Source organism: Alligator sinensis, unplaced genomic scaffold (genome assembly GCF_000455745.1).
Source record: "Alligator sinensis unplaced genomic scaffold, ASM45574v1 scaffold458_1, whole genome shotgun sequence".
NCBI lineage: Eukaryota > Metazoa > Chordata > Crocodylia > Alligatoridae > Alligator > Alligator sinensis.
This window is the reverse complement of record NW_005841944.1, coordinates 1,389,957-1,405,300: the sequence shown is the minus strand read 5'-3', so window position 1 is coordinate 1,405,300 and position 15,344 is coordinate 1,389,957. Positions and strand designations below refer to the sequence as shown.

General features: G+C 42.8%; 1 protein-coding gene across 2 annotated transcripts in view; it reads right to left on the bottom strand.

Annotated features, from left to right (window-relative positions):
* Positions 1-15,344, bottom strand: part of FAN1 (FANCD2 and FANCI associated nuclease 1) — a 45,645-nt gene that overhangs the window by 7,852 nt on the left and 22,449 nt on the right. For both annotated transcript variants that reach the window (XM_006020026.3, XM_006020027.3), the window contains 7 exons: positions 11,790-12,023; positions 11,085-11,216; positions 9,821-9,929; positions 8,853-8,972; positions 4,288-4,452; positions 2,871-3,039; positions 1,570-1,673 (listed from right to left, as the gene is read on the bottom strand). In XM_006020026.3, coding sequence (XP_006020088.1) covers positions 1,570-1,673; positions 2,871-3,039; positions 4,288-4,452; positions 8,853-8,972; positions 9,821-9,929; positions 11,085-11,216; positions 11,790-12,023 — 1,033 coding nt within the window. The remainder of the gene's footprint in view (positions 1-1,569; positions 1,674-2,870; positions 3,040-4,287; positions 4,453-8,852; positions 8,973-9,820; positions 9,930-11,084; positions 11,217-11,789; positions 12,024-15,344) is intronic.

Genomic DNA, 15,344 nt, shown 5'->3' with positions numbered 1-15,344 from the left:
GGAAAGAGTCATGGAGTTAGCAGAAGAACAAACAAAAAGAGCCAAACCATGGCAGAGGGAGATATGTTCTGCCCTGGGTTCTGGTCCCCATCCCATCCCCAAAGCTGTTTATGCAATTTACTCCATAAATTTTTAATGCTGAGAGCATCATGGACACTGGAATCATGCTATGGTAAGTAACAGCACTATCCCATGATTTAGTAAGAGAGGTGGGATCTTTAGTAAGAGGGCCCAGTGGAGATGCATCAATAGCTGTAGTGAGCAAGGTGATGGGAAAATAAATCACTGACCCTTTTGTGCGAGTTTGATGTATAACAAGCGTGTGATAAAGAGAGATTCCAGAGTGGAAAATCATCCGGTGTGAAGTAAGGTGTCCAGCAAGCTGGCCTGGAGGTAAAGGACTACAGGAAGCTGAATACTGTATACATGTGAACTTTTAAGAGAAGTCGGGAGCCTCAAGATCTGCTTCCACCATCATGCAGGCTTTCTTCTCCCTTCTGCAGACAGGCCTGTCAGGGATTCTGGGCCGTGTCTTCCAACAGGCCTAGCCTGAATGAAGTGGTTGTATAGTGAAGACAGTCACTACAAGGCTTTCCAAACCATGTGGTCTGGGCATCTATTGCAGCCCCACAGAGAGACTTTCAAGCAGTTCCAAGTTTCTCCCCATGTGAAGAAGCCAATTCTCTGCTGCCAGTGCTGCTCATTTGTAATGAAAACCATCCTAACAAAAATGGCATCTAGGACTCACTCCCCCTCCTGGTACAGCAGCATCCACACAGGCTCTGGCTCCCTTTCTTGTCCTCCTTCTGTCTCCAATATACTTTCTCTCGTGGTTGTTCTGTGACCTCCTCAAAAGAAAGGGGCTTTCAGTCCTACCTGGCCTATGACCTGCTTGAATCCAAGATCATGATTCAAATCCCCTCAGGGGACAGTGAATCTAGCACCTATTCTCCCAAGTCCCCCTGTCCTAAAGAGTGCTCTAATCAGTCTGCTGGGCAAAAGGTGGGGTGCAAACACACGCATCAGTCTAGTTGTGGCTTTGGGTTGACTAAAATTTCAGGGTGTTACGCTGCACTTCAGAGTGTCCGTGGCAGAGTTAAATTGCAACAGAGCATAAAAAGACTTAGGCAACTCCAAAGCATTGATTTGCTTCCAACCACTCACAGTAGGGACAAAGTTAGTTGCATAGGAAAAAACTGTAGTTGCAATAAAGGCTTTTAGGCATGTACATGTGATTTGGGCTGTTCACAAAGCAAAGTAGAAAGTCATAGAGTGACTTAGATGCCTAAAACCTGGTAAGACACTTACACACCTTAGGAGGGAAACAAACCTCTACCTTAAATAACAGTCAGAATACTTCTGTCAATTTTTTATGCGGAGAAGTTCAGATAAGAACATACAAGCATTTTCAAGTAGAAATCCAATAGAGAAACAATACGGTGAGCTAAGGCCAACAATGTTTGTTTAGATCCCCTCAGATAAAATACCGCAGATCCAGAACAGACTGTATCAGGTGTTTATCATGATTACTTGAAGCAGAGGCAAAGAAAAAATACCCTTCATAAATACCTGATAGGAATTCCTGAAGACATCTGGTATGCCATCCATGAAAATGATGTCCCACATTAGAAGGCCATAGAGCGTACTAAAAGTTGATCCTTCCCCATGAATTCCTGAGGGACAGAGCCAACAGTCAATTTTCTAGCTACAAGAACAAAGATAAAGTACATTTTAAACTGAGCAGTCACAGCAGCAACAGGTGAGCAGCAACAACACACCATGTCAGCATTACACGTTTAGTCAACATGCATGAAATACAGCGCTGCAAAACGTGTGGCATATGGCACTGATCACACCTGAGTCAGGACAAGGCTCTTGATGACTTAGCTTTATTAATGGCCATTTCAAAGTCAGACCTAATACCTTAGACAAGGTACAGTAGGCACTGGTTACTTCACTGAGGGACTCATTTTGAAAGGAAGCAATTTCTTGGCTGGTATCACAAACTACCGGGACCTGTACAAAAGGGACCCTCCCTTTCATACCACAGGGCAGGAGTAGGGAACCAGACCACATGAACTGATCCAACATGTATTATGCATTTCTGCTCAGCCATGTCCCATAACTTCCTCACTGATTCACAGGTCCAAACTTTTCAGAGTTTCTCATTAAAATATCTGCATCTTGGTTGCAGTTCTTGGCTCCATTGTTTTCCTTGAGACATTATATTTTTAATGCCTCCCTCTTTGGTTCTGCTACATACAGATTTTTAATTTTATTTTTTTCTTTTAACAAACAGTTATAATCAGAAAATAACTCTTACTCTTCACAAACCTGCAAGGATATACATTTCTGAAAGGCTATCAACAGAAAACATTGCTGGCATTCATGCCCTCTCTCCTGCACAATCTATTACATGCTAATCTAGTCTAGAAAATAAAAATGGGAGTCAACCCTCTCTAGAACATTTCCCCTTCAAAAGGTTTCCCTGCGTACTATTGTGCTTACTGGCACTCAGCTTCTTACATTTAAATGGCTTTCTGAGTCCAAAAGCAACTATGTGAAGAAAATTCTCTCTCAGTAAAAACCTAATAACCCAAAAAGCAAGAGGAGAGATTTCCTAGAGAAACACATGGATAAAGAAACATTTACCATTTCAAAATTGGAACTGGGATGCAGAGGACAAAAGGAAGTAAAAGTTAAAAGAAAGACTAACATGTTTTCAGCTACTTTTAGAAACGAAATAATCAATTTGAATAGTTTAACTGACTTTCAACCAGTTGGCCTGCTAAAACTGGGCTTAAGGACTAAATGTCTCTCTTAATAGGTTGACACTTTATCCCTTAAAATTACTGTCTTGGTACTATTACCCTGATCAAAGCCATTCTGCTTGTAATGGGTTAATGCCAGCTCCTCAACAGAGCATATGACTGTGGACACAGCAGAGTCCTCGCCTTTCTCTTCATCATCAACGTCCTCCATTAGAAACACAGATTTTCCCAACCCAGTTTGGGGATACATTTTTCCTTTGATTGTAACCTGGATACAGGAGAAACAGCTAATTAACACCTAGGATTACAAATGAAAACCTATTCTACGTATCTCAAGCTCTTTGAAGGAATGCTTCTTTTTTTTTTTTTTTGAAAACTAGGTAAATTTGTTTGGTCAACTAAAAATTGAAGTGTTCAGAACTTATTCTGACATTTTCTTGCCAGCATTCTACTACTGGGTCAAATTTTGGACAACAAATCATGGTCAATGAATTGGGAAATTATTCAGGAAGGAACTATACTGGCACAGTTTCTGGGCAGGAAAAAATATAAGGAATGTTCCTATGTTTAGTATTAATAAAGAGTAAGAAGAGAGGATGAAATCCTGGCTCTACTGAGAGCAATGGCAAAACTTCTACTGGCTTCAGGATTTCACCCATAATACTTACAAGCTGCACCAAAATGTCCCTTTAACTCTGAACATGTAAATACTTTCTGATCACTTTGACAAAAAAAATTGCAAACATCAAGTAGTAACACACCCCGAGTCTTATTGGAGTCCAACGTGTAGTGACTTCAGTCTGTGCAGAGGGGGTGTGAAGTGTTACCATGCTGACTGGTGAGAAGGGCCTTTGCATCCAGAGGTGCAAATCATTACAAAAAGTTGCAGAAAATTAATTGCAAAAATCCATACTGATCTGTGAGGCCCTGGCTACAGAGACTCACAAACTTGCTCCTGTCAGTCCTGCATACTCAAGAATCTTCACCACACCAGGGCTAGTAACTACTACCCTCAATTACACGTAAGAAACAGAGACATGGTCAATATAAATGACTTTCCCAAAAGTCATGTAGTAAGTCAAAAGAAGAGCTTGGAAGGAAACACAGCTTTACTAACAACTGGAGTTTTTATATGTGGTCAGATCTGTAGCTGGTATAAATCAAGATTGCCTCTTTGAACTAAATGAAGTGTTGCTTATTATATTATTTGAGGACCTGGGCCTCCATTATAGGGAAAGTTTTTATTTTATTTTTGTTTATAAAAAATCCTTATACACAATAATATAATGGGTCAGATACACATACGCTCTGTTCCAGGATTACCAGGTCCTCAAATAATATAATAAGCAACACTTCATTTAGTTCAAAGAGGCAATCTTGATTTATACCAGCTACAGATCTGACCACATATAAAAACTCCAGTTGTTAGTAAAGCTGTGTTTCCTTCCAAGCTCTTCTTCTTCAGAGGCAAGAGTTTGTGGGTTCTTGGGAAGCAATACCAAACCCTTTTACTTACATGTGTAACATCTTCCACAATCATGACTTGCAGCTCCTGAAAGAGGCTCCTGAACTTCTTGTTGCTTGATGAGTCTCTTATTCGCAGTGCTCGCTGGTACAGGGAGAGCCGGTGGCCTGTGCGCACAAACGAGTCTGCCAGCCCTTTTCTAATGCATTCAATGGCCTAGCAAACAACAAGAACTCAGGCAGTGACCTACAAGCAATTCATATACATAAGTCTGCTTGTTTCTCCTGCACCTGAGGGAACATGAGCAGGGAAAAAAGCAACAGAAACTAAAAAGATGGTGCAGTGGGGAATTTGTTTCTCTCCTTGCCCTCCTACTGAAGGAGTATCCCCAAGGAATATTTTGCAAGAAATAAACAAAGACAGCAAGTCCAATTCTGATCCCAACTGTATACATGTAACTTTAAGGAGTGACTTCCTATTTGCACCACTGAAACCCAAGAGCAAAAGTGTCTGAAAGAATACAGAGAACAGAAAACTTTCATTTCGGAAAATGGATTAGATTCAAATATATTTTAGATTGCCTGAATTATATTCCAGTGGTTCTCAACCTTTTTAGATTCTAGACACCCTAGAAGCACCCTTTGGAAAATGCCAGCTCTTAGTTTCAGGCATCTATTTTGTAGCCGTGTGGGTCTGATAAAAAAAGAGAAACACAAAACTCTTGGTTCAGAGGTGATACCTTTTATTAGATTAATTAAACAATAGCATAAAAAAAAAATTATTTGCAAACTTTTGGGCATGCACACCCTTCTTCAGGCTGAGGAGAAATCAAAGATTGTAAAAATCCTCCTAGGCAGAAAACACAGCTCTTAGTTTCAGTCATTTTTTTGACTGCAAAAAAGTAATAAAGAAGTTCTCCTGTTGCAAAGAACTCAGAAACAGGTCAGAATGGTTTTAACACTGTGGGTGCCTATTTGAAAGCCCTGGGTTTACCTTACGAATCATGTTTACACACCTAAAAGTGCTAACATTGTTTGGGACCCAGCAGCACCCTTAAAAAGATCTCATGGAGCCCTAGGTGAGAATCACTGCTTAATTCAAAAGCTCAGGCAATATACGCTTGACCAAGAGAGAACGTGACCAAGGTTTTTTTCCCTACCCTACATCACTGCAATTCAGTTAAATACACCAGTTAAGTGAACAAAGGCCCAATGGAAATGGCAAAGTAAATGGCAGGAAGCAATAAAAAGGATTATTTCATGTATTTTAGTCTTGTCTGCCAACACTGCTTTTTGCGAGTAGTGCGGGGAGTCTGTACCCAGTTCCACATGAAGCGTACTCCCACTACTTTAACTACAGTTTTCGACAGGAACAGGTGTCCTAATTCACTGGTCCAAGATCCTACCTGTAAGATGAAATTCAGTCCAGTTCAAGTCCTTTGCATTACACCTCCACCCCAGGTGTGCAAAGACGATGGAGTAATTAAGACACTAAATTAGTGCTCAAGAGAATATGGTTCAAATTATGGCTCTGACAATCTGTGCAGCCATGGGCAAGTTCTTCAATCTCTCTATCTCAGTTCCCCATCAATAAAAGGGAAGAATAATTCTTCCTTTCTCCCATTCTTTGCCTCCAAACCATAAGCATTAGCACTGAGGAGGTGGGGCAGTGGACATAGGAGCAACTGGATCCACATGTGTAGAAGGTGGCAAAACGAAAGGGTGGCCTTGCCTTCTGACAATCTCTATAGAACAGAGGACAGCACAAAAGATGGGCATGTTTCATTCCTCCTGGAAAGTCAGTCAGTAAATGAGTATTAAGCATCCATGTGGCACTGGCACCCACAGTCCTCATTTGGTGTTTTATCTGCAGAAGCTCACTGAAGTGGGATTAAATTATAAATTTTGGAGTCAGATACAGGTGCTGGCAGCTTTATGGGAGAAAAAATTCATGCACTGCCTTCTTACAGACACTATGGGGAGGTCAAAGGCAGCGATGGTGCTGCAGTTGCGCAGTTTTCTGATGGCTGTATCACAGACTGGGAGCATCTATACATGCACTTTAACACGCAATAGCCTACTTTACTGTGCATTAGATCATCACGTCAAAAATCATGCTAATATACTAATGTGCAGTAAAATTAGGCTACTGTGCATTAAGTATCACTAAAAAAGCATGCACTTCCACTACTGCGCATTAGGGCAGCCTAATGCGCATGTAGTTAGTACCTCACATTAGAGGTACTAAATTTAATGCGCAGTAGCAAAAGAACATTAATGCACATGTAGACACACCTGCCTGCTACAGAAACCTGCGTGGAGATTTAGGGGTCTTACAATTACCACATCCAAGCATGTCATCCAGTTCCTACACTCTAGTATCGCTCTCTCTCTCCCATGGCCACCTGCCAACTAATCACTTAGGAAACGTGACTAATCACCACGGACACAGTGCCTCTCAAAGCCTGAACTGCATCATGTAGACAACTAGAGACTGGGAAGTTGAACTACTGCCCAATTCATGTGTATTGTTTTTATAAAGGAGGGGGGTAGGGTTGTCAGACAAAACTTCTTTTGGATAGATTACTCTCTGGTGTACTTCCACTAAAGGCTCTGGAGTCACGTATAGCAGGGATGGGTCTTTCAACATGTGTTTTTCAAAGTCTTTTAAACCATTCTGGATCCTAACTTCCCTCCCAATCTGGAACTGAGGGGCTGTGACTTTTCCACAGATACTGGAGGCAGTCCAGAGTTGTTGCTAGGGCACTCAGTTCTAAGGCATGACCAGTTATGCAATATATTCATAAAATTGAGGCCACTAGTCTCTAGATTGTCCAGTGCCCAACGTGGCCCATCATGGCAGTGCATACCAGAAGCTAACCTGCCTTCAGTTTGCAAGGTGGGTTTTACTGGCAGCTCAGGAGGACTTGTCACAGCTTTGGCTTGCCACTGGGCCAGGAGATGGGACCACAAGTCAGAATGGTGTGTCAAAGCTTTAGCCTCCACAACTAGAGGTGCACGGATACCGTCAGAAGATATTGTATCGGCACCAATAAAAGGAAAATTGACATTATTGGCAATTGGCTTTTTTTGGCTGATATGGCCAATAATGTCGCTGAAAAATGCCACGTGCATGCACGCAGCTGCAGCATGCACGCAGACAGGAGTGCAGCCCAGCAGCTTGAAGAGCAGCATCTGTTGGGGAGAAGGGATGGGGGGGAGAGGGAAGGGTCTTGGTGGGGGCAGATCGAGGCTCCTGTAGTGAGGGAGGGAGTGGGGCTGGGGTAGGGGCAGGCACTGTCCAGCTGGGATGGGGCAGGATGGGGCATGGGATGGAGCTGGCAGCTAATCTGGGAACATGAGGGGGTGGCTTCCACAGTTGTGCACACCCCTGGGAGAGGCATGAGGGGCATGTGCCCCCTGGATCTGTGCATGGGGAGAGAATGGGCTGCCCGCTGCGTACTTGGGGCCAGAGCTGCTCCAGCCTCTTCCCGGAGGTTGCGCACGGGCCAGGTGGGGCAGGGTGGGTGGCAGCAGTGCTGGCAGAAGGGCCTACGGGGGGGCTAGAGCCACCCTAAAATTTGCCATAGCACCCCTCCCAGCGCCACTGCCGCCTGCCCCACCCCACCCAGCCCGAGTGTAGCCTCTGGGAAGAGGCTGGAGCAGCCCCAATCCTGAGCACACAGCCCGCTCTCACCTCATGCACAGATCTGGGGCGGGGGGGGGCGCGCAGCGGCACATGCCCCCTTTGCCTCTCCCAAAGGTGCACACAGTGGCGGGAGCTACCTCCTCACACCCCACTGGATAAGCCACCGGCTCTGCCCTGTGCCCTGCCCTGGCTGGGTAGCACCTACCTCTGCTGCTGCTCTAGCCCCACCCCCTCCCTCACTGCAGGGGCCTTGATCTGTCCCCCCATTATGCCCCTTCTCTCCCCCCCGCCTTTTCTCCCCAACAGACTTACTGACTGGATGCTGATCTTCATGCTGCCAGGCTGCATATCAGCAGTTAGTATCGGCCAATAGGGCTGGGCAATAATCAGCCATCAGTATCGGCCCAAAAAATCTATATTGGTGCACCTCTATTGACAACCCTGCCATGAGACCTCTAGTGAGTGAAAGAAGCACTCGGCAGGCTCCGAACACAGAAATCAGGCTCCCAAACTACCCTCTGTTTTCTCAAGAACAATCTGAATAAAGATTCTAGGGTCCCAGCTGCTTGCTTGAGGAACCTGTATAAAAGAAATACCCTTCCCAGCTCCTTTTCCTTCATTACAGGGTCAGGGATTTTTGCAGAAACATCCTCTTCTTGAGGATCCAACAAGGAAGCCCTACTCCACAAAGGCTCACCCACCAGCCCACCACACACAACAGTATCCTGAGGAAGGAAGATGTCTTTCACAACCCTAGAGTATCCGAGCCAGAAAGCATTATCCTAAATGATAGAGAAATGCAGCCAATTAAAAATGAGTTGTCACCCATAGCCAGTATAATTCAGTCAACTCCACTGAAGAAGCCAGTTACCTGACCCTGGGAAAATATACTTCCTCAAACTCATGCAGCACAAACAGAGCGGTTTGAACATCCTGCTGGCACAGAGATCATGCAACTAAGGAGATACCTTCTTGGTTTCTTTCAAGTGCTGGTGTAAATTCAGAGCCAGTCGATCCCACCATCGTCCTCTGCTGTCGGTACAATATACTTCCTGGGACAAAAGATTCTGCAGTTCCTTCACAGCTTCCTACAGCAACACAAAACTCTTCCATTAGATAACTCAGGAAACAAACTGAAGTTTTGTTACATAATTAAGCCAGTTACATTTCCCATGGTGCTCTAATTTACCCTTCCAAGTACCTTTTAAAAAAAAAAAAATTCCAACTCTCAGCATGCATTCAGAACATCTTGCCCTTGAGCACATGTCTATATAATCTACATTGATGCCATAGCTCGTAAGAGCATACAAACACTCCTGTGGACAAGTAAAGAATTTTTTGATGAGGTTATTTGGTTCTTTCTGGTCCTTCACCAAAAAGAGGCCTTTTTCACTTTAATGTCCTATATTGTATGTCCATGTGTTCCCTGGCTGAGACCTCTGGTATTACGAGATTTAACAAAATCCACTAAGTAGAAAAAAACTTAGTCTAATAAGAGTCCTTTAGTTTCTAACCTTGCCATATCATAACCCCACTGGTTCTTCAGCCCTCCAGATTCCAAGACTACAAGAAGAAATTCAAAACCTATTGCTTCATATGCAAAAGGAATTGGAGAAAAAACTTTGGTCCTCCTTTACACCTCTTAGAGCAGCAAGAAAAATAGCATTTTTTCCCTTCACCGGTTGCCTTTTGGTAAAGCTGCAGCAAACCCAAGTGAACGATTTGATCTCAACAACTACATAATAGACCCCACCAACTACTGCAAAATCAGCCTCTCCTACAAAATTCCCATAAGCTATGCCTCTAGTGGGTTAACCATCGTGCAGCTTTGGATTATTAAAAGTCACCCAAGAAAAAAGGGGTTTTATACTTGAAACTTGCCTACAGTAATTTCATTAAAGAGCTGTTAGCAATTAAAATCCACCTCTGTCTTTACCTCATACATGTGAAGTCTCTGCAAAATTTCAACCCCACGAGAAAGGATTCTGGTATACACCCATCCAACAGTAAAATGTCGCAGGTACTCAGGTAAGACTTTATGGTACCTAAAAGAAAAACAGAGATCACTTTAACATGGCCAGGTACTCAAAACATTCAAATTTTCATATAAAGCACAGACAGTTGAGAACCTATATAAAGACAACATACATCCCAAATATTGCATGAGAAAGAACACTAAGGGGTTACAAGGTCAAGCACTAAAAAACTAGATGGCTGAATTGAGACTGCTGAAGAAATGGCTTAATATTAAATCTTTTATATCCAATTCCTTTGGCTCAGTGCCAATGAAACTACTGCTCTGCTGTCAGCTACCACAAAAATTAGTTCTAGCATGTTTATTTTACCTAAAGGAGTTTTTTTCAAAGTCAGAAGGTCAGCCAGTGGACAAACAGATGGACAAAAGGGCCAATGGCTAAAAGAGCCATTTCCTACACTAATAGTTGGCTTATATCCTTGAATAAAATACAACTATATTTGACAGAATGTATTCCAGGACATGGCACTAGTTTCACTGAAATCAAAGGAAGTTTTGCCATTGACTTCACTGGGAGAAAGACTGGGCCCCTAAATGACCCTCCATGAATATTATTTTAAATCAGTTGCCATGACAATGAATGTGGTGCCAAGTACAGAGCTTTGATTTTCAGTGTATCATGAAGCTAGCAGACAAAATAATTAAAATAAAAACTGATGAAGGACACTTCAGCAACAAAACACGGCAGTTCAGTTCTCAAGATCTTTAGTAATGCTTCCTGAATAACACCCACTTGGAAGTTCCAACAGATGAATAACCTACTATGTTTTCCCATAACCTTTGCAACATTCCTTTGTTGCGTGTGAATTTTAAATTCTGCCGATTGCTGTTTGCCTGGGAGCCATAAAAACAATGACAAGGGAAAAATAGATTCTTGTTCTCCTGCATTTTGGCATGTAGAATACAGAGTCATTTCAGGGCTCTCTCTCTGCCTACCAATTCACTCTGGGCTTTTATACAAAAACGTCTCTCCACTTTACACCATTTAAAGGCTAAAACAAACAAAGCAGGAAGTTCAAAGCTTTCAAGAACACTGAAGCTGCTAAATTTAACAGGCTTGGCTTTGACTACAGGAACACAAGCCTTTTTAAAAGGAGCTGCACTAAAAGTGAGATCATGAACTCGTTAACTGTATATGAATTTGATGCACATTCTGATTTAATACCTGAGAGAAGTGAGATTTTTCATTCCATGCCAGGTTTCTTTTGCACACATGTAGAGATGATTAGCTTCTGCCCAATTCCCATTAGCCATTGCAGTGGCTATATCATTTGACATGTGAGCAGCTGTTGCATACCTAGCAAAATAAAATTTTAAAAACTGTATAAATATCCAGTATGAAGAATTTGTAGTTAAAATAACTCATTTATCCTGTAGTGTTATCTGTTCTCTTTCACACCTCTGTCCCCCAGCAGCAAAATCTGGGGCCCAAGTCTATTCTTAGTGCAATTCTCTGAAGCCAGTGCAGTTTGCATTGGGAGTCCATTACATTTAAAATGTTTTCTACAGTTAAAACATCTCATTTTCTTATTGCTTCAAACTTCACTCCAACAATAGATGTGGCAATTCAGTGGTCACCCTCCGCTGGTAGATGATCATGAGGCAGAGATACGCTACCTTGGTTCAAAATAGAACCCTTGTACATTACATTACAAGTCTTCACTGGATTTTCACTACAGCCTATAAGAAATCACACAAATTTACTTGGTTGTCTGCACCTGATCCGTGATAAATCTTTAGTTTTCCCTATAAGTTATTGGTAACTGTACAGGAAATATGCTAATATAGAAACAAAACATGGGGATCATGACTAGGTCACATATATTATCACCAGATAAATCAATTTCCAGATAGCCAATGTTCTTCATACCTGATGAGATCTTCTCTGTCCTGGAAAATTGCTGTTTTCCTATTTACAGTGTAGCTGGGGAACACTGTATGGCCCATGTTTACCATAAGCACCGTGGAAAGCTGGCTTTGGCCACCACTAGCAGCTTCCTCATCCTCCATTGAATCAGTCAATGAGAATAGCAGCAGAATTCGAGAGAATACAGCCCGGGGGCCTCTACAGACTTTTACACACTTCCCAGCAAGGTTTTTGGCCCTAGAAGCCAAGCAAAATATTAATCCAAAAAGTTATCTAAAAAAATATTCAGTAATTCAAATATATTGAATAAAATACAAAATGATAGCATACCTGCTCTCAGGCTAACTATTATACAACTTGATTTCTGTTACAATGGAAGAAACTTAAAAAACTACATGGTACATGGGATCTCTGACAAAATGTGAGTTCCAAACCGTTCAAAATCTAGTTTCAGATGCACAATAAACTTTCAGTAAGTTCAAAATGAATAACCTGATACGTGATCTACAAAAGTTAGGTTCTCTCACCCCGCTCTGTCAAAGACATACTGGGCGCGCCTACACAAGACACTTATTGCGCATTAGCCTAATAACACTGCACAGTAGCGTGGCGGTTAAAAACCGTGCTAATAGCCTATTGCACAGTGTTATTAGGCTTATGCACAGTAAGTGTCAAAATAAGTGAGTGCTGGTGCTAGTGCGCAGGTAACTCTAGTTACTGTGTATTCAGTTAGTACTTAATAAAGTACTAAATTACATGTGCAGTCTCTAAGGTGTATTAATGAATGTGTAGACACGCACACTGTCTTTGACAAGCTAGGAGTCAGACCCCAGATATCAAAAGAGGAACTCTCAAAACTGAAATCACCTGAAAATTCAAGCCACATTTGAAAAGATGTCCTTTTACTTCCCAATGAATTTGCAAGATTTAATTCAGTAATATTTGCCAAGTGTTTTAAGATTCTCTGAGGGGAGATTTAGAATAAATTAAATTATTACTGTACCTACATTTAAATAGTGTATTTAAACATGATTTGAGGCTTGCATTTAGTTGATTAAGACCTGGAAATTCAGCCTCAAATTTAAGAGGCAGTTCTCAAATATCCTATATCACTATGCCTATTATATAATAGTGGTTAAACTTCAATCAAATGTTTTAAATAGTACACGATTTGACATTCCCACCTATCAGAACAGCAGTCCAGGACAGTTTAGCTATTCTTCTGAAATACACAAGCCCTGAATTGTATTTTAGCAATTCTGCTAAATTTCTTTTTAACAAAGTTTATAGAGGAACAATCTGAATAAAGAGTTTGAAACATTTTCTAAATAAATATTTACCCCCTAGAATATCACAACTTCAAGGTCAGAGTGGACTTTCTTATACAGGTGGTGGAGAGGCAGGTGCTGGCGGCGGCGAACGACAGGCACTAGGGGGTCAGGTACGTATTATCCATGCAGAGAGTCTTATTACTAGAGGGTAATCTTAATTTGAAGTCACCTTGGACTTGGGTAAATATGCTATTTGGCTGGCAGGTTTTGTCACCCCCAACTTCCATGCTGCTTCAAACAAGCTGATATTGGCTGTTACAAGGCACTTAAAATACCCAGAGAGAAAGGAGTAGCCCCATTACTTTTCCTTCACCTTCCAGGGAAACTTCCTGGCCCTAGATAGTAATACTATTTAGGGCAGGTTTGCCCTCCAATAAGATTTTTCCCCATCCAAGCATGTCTTTTAGGATTGGGCAGAAACAAGCTCAAGGGCTAATAGCTAGTCTCAAAGCTCACAAACCTTGCTAGAGTGAGCCCATAGATTTCTTAATCCTTGTGAGTTAGTTCATGCTTCCAAATGGTTCTTGCAGGAGCCTTAGTGCTCCTGCCACTTTAAGAGTAGCCAGGTTGGGGATGAAGTGGCCTGCAGGTGTGGCCTGGGCTGACTGTAGTCATCTGACCCAGGAGGCAGGTTGGGCTCAGGGAGGATATAAGCCCAGGCCCTGAGATGACCCAACAGTAACAGCTTGGATCCTGCTGAGAGCACACCACCTCAGCAGCATGGCTACAGCTCCAGGTCAACATGGAGGGTAACACCTAAAACAGTCTGGAGGTCTGGGGATGAACTAAGAGGAGGAGGAGGTTCCTAGGGACCCAGGGAGGAGTTCATAGTCCAGACTGAGGGGCTGAGTGTGGGACCAGCAAGAGTCCAGGAACCCCAGAGGAAGGGCTAAGTGGAAGACAGCATCAATGAGAATGCCACCTGCAAGGCATGGGGCATGGTGTAGGGGTGGAACGGAGCTATGCAATTAGCCCATAAGGCAGCGACCATGGCACCTGGTGGTCATTTGAGAGAGCAGTTTGGGAAGCCCTGGGGCAGCCTCCCTTATATAAAAGTAAAAGATATCAAGGTATGGTGGGTGACTGAAGGGGTGATTGCCCAAAAAGTGAGGGCTGAAGAGATTCCAGAGGTTTCATGGCCACCCCTGGCACCCTGGCACACTTACATCACACCTATCACCATAGTTACTAACCCTCCTCCAGTAATGGATTAAGCAGCACACCCAGCATTTGTCACATGCAGTTCTTTTCTTTTTCCTCTCACTAGGGAGGGAAATGAATATTTATTAAACTGTGCCCTTTACGTTAGTGAAGACAGGGCTAAGAAGTGCACTTAGAAAGTGATGTCTGAGGTAGTTCTTTAATCCTGCAGGAATCTATTCTACAGCCTTGTAGCTACTCTGAGGAACTGAGTCTTCTACAAAGTCAAGTTTCACCAGTGGGACAGACAACTGGGCTGTGCCAGAATAGCAGAGGCCACCAGAAATGTATTAGGGACTGGTCAGACAAGGTTCTTTGGGCAAATCTGATATCTTTTATTAGACCAACTTAAATAGTTGGAAAACAATTATTAAGCAAGCTTTCGGGTTCAAAAACCCTTCATCAGGCTAAGGAAGTTTCAGCAGTTGGGGTGTGCACTTCCTGGATGGAATGAAAAATAAAGAAGCCAGAGGCTGGGCTGGTATTCATACAAGACAGGTAGTCAGTGAAAATGTAGAATGAGTCGTCAATGGGTGAGAGACAGGCTGGGGAGGTGGGGGAAGAGAGAGAAGGGGGATGAAAGTGGAGAGATACCTGGGGAGTCAGATGTCAGGCAGGTTATAAACATGTCATAAATCCAATGTCTATATTTAGTCCATGATCTCTAGTATCCAGGAGGTTGATGAAGTGGAGTTCATAGGCTCGTCTCTGGGAAGTGTTCTGCAAGTTTCCTTTGAGGATCAGGACTGAGAGACTGGAGAGAGAGTGGTTTTCTTGTGAGAAACGCGCCCCCACCGGTAATTGGGTATTTCTGTCTTTGATGGATTTCCGGTGTGCATTCATTCTGGTGCGCAGTTGTTGTTTGGTCTCTCCTACATATCTTCCATCAGGCATTTGGCGCATTGGATGAGGTATATTACATTTCTGGAGGTGCAGCTGCAAGATCCAGGGATGCTGATGGCTCTGTTGTGGGGTGTAGTAATAGTGGGGGTGGTGGAGATGTGTTGGCAGGTTTTGCATTTCTTGT